At 39.2% G+C, this 4184-nt stretch overlaps 1 protein-coding gene across 1 annotated transcript; it reads left to right on the top strand.

Moving 5' to 3' along the window:
* The first annotated feature begins 848 nt into the window (after window positions 1-848).
* Window positions 849-3673, top strand: LOC148553488 (uncharacterized). Its single transcript, XM_088494828.1, has 3 exons — window positions 849-1616; window positions 2886-3137; window positions 3215-3673. Exons 1-3 carry the CDS (start codon window positions 849-851, stop codon window positions 3671-3673), a joined length of 1479 nt encoding a protein of 492 aa, XP_088350954.1.
* Window positions 3674-4184: the final 511 nt, after the last annotated feature.

Genomic DNA, 4184 nt, shown 5'->3' with positions numbered 1-4184 from the left:
AAACAATCACAAAGATTAAAATGCTAAACTAGGAAAGGAAAGGTAAAAGAACAAGAATTTGTAAAGGAAAAGTAAATCAAAACGTGTATTAAACCTAGATCTAAGAAATCCTAATCTACATCTAACATAATTCTATAGAGAAGAGAGAGCTTCTCTCTCTAGAAACTAACTAAAGCATGATGTAAACTAAACTATGTGTTCTCCCTCCTTTGACTCCTCTTGATTTTTGCATGTAATATGCTCTGGAATGAGTTGGATCTAGGCCTAGGAAGCCCATAAATCACCCCCAGCATTTTCACTTTAATGACGTCACGTGCGAGCATCGACGCGTACGCGTGGGTCACGTGTACGCGTCGCCTGGCATTTTTGCTTTCCACACATACGCGTCATGTACGCGTACGCGTCGCCATGCGACTTCACATTCCACGCGTGCGCATTTGCTGCGTGTGCGCATTAATGAACGCATCTCAAATCCTTGATTTCCCATGATTTCTCCACCTTGCATGCTTTTCTCTTCATTTTTTTGATCCATTCTTAGCCTTTTCAACCTGAAATCACTAACACACATCAAGGCATCTAGTAGAATAAAAGGTGAATTAAATTAACCAATTAAGGGCCTAAAAAGCATGTTTTTACTCTTAAGCACAAATTAGGGAGAATATGCAAAACCATGCTATTTTAGTGAATAAATGTGGGAAAAGGGTGATAAAATTCCCTAAATTTAGCATAGAATGCACCACGAAATAGTGGTGCATCAAATCTCCCCACACTTAAACCATAGCATATCCTCATGCTAAACTAAGAAAGAGATAAGGGTATCATCATTTATTAAAGTCAAACCCACCAGAATGTCGCTTCAAATGGCTGATAGATCACTCAAGATACCTAATGAAGTTGTGGAGAATTTGTTGGTGAAAGTAGCAGAATTCATATTTCCTGCTGATTTTTTCATTTTAGATATTGAAGAAGAAGGACACAACTCGGTTATCTTGGGGAGACCCTTCTTAGCCACAACAAGGGCTATAATTGATGTGGAGAAAGGTGAAATGACCCTCAGGGTGCATGATGAAAAAATGATCATCAATGTCTTTAAAGCCATGCAACATCCCCCTGAAAAGGAAAAGCATATGAGGGTGGAAATGATAGAAGAATTGGAGGAGGAGCTATTTGAAGCAAATGATCAGGAAGAACAAAAAGAGGAAACAGAAGTAGAACAAGACATCATAGAAGAAGGAGTAGCAGAAATCTCCTTTGAAAGCAAGATAGAGGAGGTGCCAAAACAAGAATTAAAGCCCCTCCCTCCTCATCTCCAGTATGCATTTCTTGGAGAAGAAGAGACCCTGCCAGTGACCATCAATTCCTCCTTAAACATGGAAGAAGAAACAAAGCTGATTGAACTGTTGAAAGCTCACAAGACAGCTTTGGGATGGACGATTGATGATATCAAGGGCATAAGCCTTGCCATCTGCATGAACAAGATATTTTTGGAGGAGGACTCAAGGCCTATAGTACAACCCCAAAGAAGGCTTAACCCAACCATGAAGGAGGTGGTTCAAAAAGAAGTAATGAAGCTGTGGAGTGTTGGAATCATATACCCAATCTCTGACAGTCCTTGGGTAAGCCCAGTTTAAGTGGTACCAAAGAAAGGTGGCATGACTGTCATCTTCAACGAGAAGAATGAACTCATTCCCACAAGGACAGTGACAGGATGGAGAATGTGCATTGACTATAGAAGACTGAATGATGCCACAAGAAAAGATCACTTCCCTCTCCTCTTCATTGACCAGATGCTGGAAAAATTGGCTGGCCATGCATATTATTGCATTTTGGACGGATACTCTGGGTACAATCAAATAGTGGTGGATCCCAAGGATCAATAGAAGACCTTCTTCACATGTCCATTCGGAGTCTTTGCCTACAGAAGGATTCCCTTTGGGCTATGCAATGTCCCAGCTACTTTTCAAAGGTGTATATTTTCTATATTTTCTGACATGGTGAAAAAATTTTTAGAAGTCTTCATGGATGATTTTTCTATCTTTGGCAATTCATTTGATACCTGCTTGCATCATTTAACTCTTGTCTTTAAAAGATGCCAAGAAACTAATATACTCTTGAATTGGAAGAAATGCCATTTCATAGTTCCTGAAAGGATAGTTTTTGGACATAAGGTTTCAAGCAAAGGTATAGAAGTTGATAAGGCTAAAATAGAGATCATAGAAAAGCTTCCTATACCCGTTAATGTGAAAGCAGTAAGAAGTTTTCTTGGACATGCTGGTTTTTACAGGAGATTCATCAAAGACTTTTCAAAAATAGCCAAACCACTGAGCAATTTGCTAGTCATTGACAATCCTTTCATCTTTGATGACAATTGCAAGCATGCCTTTGAAACTTTAAAAAGAAAACTCACTACAGCACCAATCCTCACACCCCCATATTGGGAATTGCTTTTTGAACTCATGTGTGAAGCAAGTGACTTTGCAATTGGTGCTGTATTGGGGCAAAGGAAAGACAAGTTGCATCATGTTATATACTATGCAAGTAAGGTGTTGAATGAGGCACAGAAAAATTATACCACCACTGAGAAAGAGTTCTTGGCAATTGTATATGCATTTGATAAATTTAGACAATACTTGATTGGTTCAAGGGTTATAGTATATACTAATCATGCTGCTCTCAAGTATCTCATGTCTAAACAAGATTCTAAGCCAAGGCTTATTAGGTGGGTGCTATTTCTACAAGAATTTGACATTGAAGTAAGAGATAGGAAAGGAAATGAGAACCAAGTGGCAGACCATTTGTCAAGACTGCCACAAGAAGCCAACCAAGATACACCACAACCAGTGAATGAAAAATTTCCAGATAAATATCTTCTCCAAATCCAGTAGGCACCTTGGTTTGCTGACATTGTAAACTACAAGGTGGGAAGGAAGGTTCCTCAAGAGTTTACCAAGCAACAAGTGAAGAAGCTGTGTAATAAAGCCAAGAAATTCTTGTGGGACGAGCCATTCATGTTCAAGAGGTGTCCAGATGGGATGATTAGAAGGTGTATTCTTGAAAATGAGATGAGAGACATATTGTGGCATTGTCATGGTTCAGCTTATGGTGGGCATTTTAGGCAAGAAAGAACAGCAGCTAAAGTGCTTCAAAGTGGATTTTTTGGCCAACTATATTCAAAGATGCCAGAGAGTTTGTGCACCAATGCAATGAATGTCAGAGAGCTGGAGGGTTGACAAAGAGGAATGAAATGCCTCAAAACTTCATTTTGGAAGTGGAACTATTTGATCTCTGGGGTATAGATTTCCTGGGCCCCTTTCCTCCATCCTATTCCTTCAAATACATTCTAGTAGCAGTGGAATATGTCTCCAAATGGGTGGAAGCCATAGCAACAACTACCCGTGATGCACCAATTGTCCTTCAATTTCTTAAGATACACATCTTCACTAGATATGGGGTACCTAAAGGCCTTATTAGTGATGGTGGCAGCCACTTTTGCAATAGACAGATAGAAAAACAGCTCCACAAATATGGAGTAATTCACAAAGTGGCCACACCATACCACCCTCAAACTAACGGGCAAGCTGAATTGGCAAATAGGGAGCTAAAGAGAATCTTGGAGAAGACAGTTGGGATCACAAGGAAAGACTGGGCTAGAAAGTTGGATGATGCTCTATAGGCATTGATGAGTATTTTGGTGAAAAATAAATTTCTCCCAAAACACACAAATCTAACCGGCAAGTGTACCGGGTCGTATCAAGTAATAAAAACTCACGGGAGTGAGGTCGATCCCACAGGGATTGAAGGATTGAGCAATTTTAGTTTAGTGGTTGATTTAGTCAAGCGAATCAAGCTTTAGTTGGGTGATTTGTGATTTGCTGAATGTAATTTGCATGAAATTAAAGAGAGCAGGAAATTAAATTGCTGAATCTTAAAGAACAAGAAATTAAATGGCAGAAACTTAGAGTGCAAGAAATGTAAATTGCGGAATCTTAAAGTGCAAGAAATGTAAATGGCTCGGAATGTGAAGGGGATTGGGAGTTGGATTTGCAGAATTTAAACAAAGGAAAGTAAATAGCATCAAACAGAAGAGTAAAAGAAGGTTTGGGTTGAATCGGATCTTGAAGCAGTAAAGTAAATAAACATTAAAAGCAAGAAACAAAATGTAAATTGGGAATTCAGATCTCAGG

This window comes from Arachis ipaensis, chromosome B7 (genome assembly GCF_059453495.1).
Source record: "Arachis ipaensis isolate K30076 ecotype BB chromosome B7, ASM5945349v1, whole genome shotgun sequence".
Classification (NCBI taxonomy): domain Eukaryota; kingdom Viridiplantae; phylum Streptophyta; class Magnoliopsida; order Fabales; family Fabaceae; genus Arachis; species Arachis ipaensis.
The sequence above is the reverse complement of the archived record's forward strand: the minus strand, read 5'-3'. Positions and strand labels throughout refer to the sequence as shown.

What these genes read in the sequence shown, in the direction of transcription:
- LOC148553488 (XM_088494828.1), top strand. Translation starts at nt 849, where the DNA reads ATGTCGCTTCAAATGGCTGATAGATCACTCAAGATACCTAATGAAGTT. An exon ending in CAATCTCTGACAGTCCTTGG is followed by an intron (nt 1,617 to 2,885) that starts GTAAGCCCAGTT and finishes CAAATCCAGTAG; the next exon opens with GCACCTTGGTTTGCTGACAT. An exon ending in AAGAAAGAACAGCAGCTAAA is followed by an intron (nt 3,138 to 3,214) that starts GTGCTTCAAAGT and finishes AATGAATGTCAG; the next exon opens with AGAGCTGGAGGGTTGACAAA.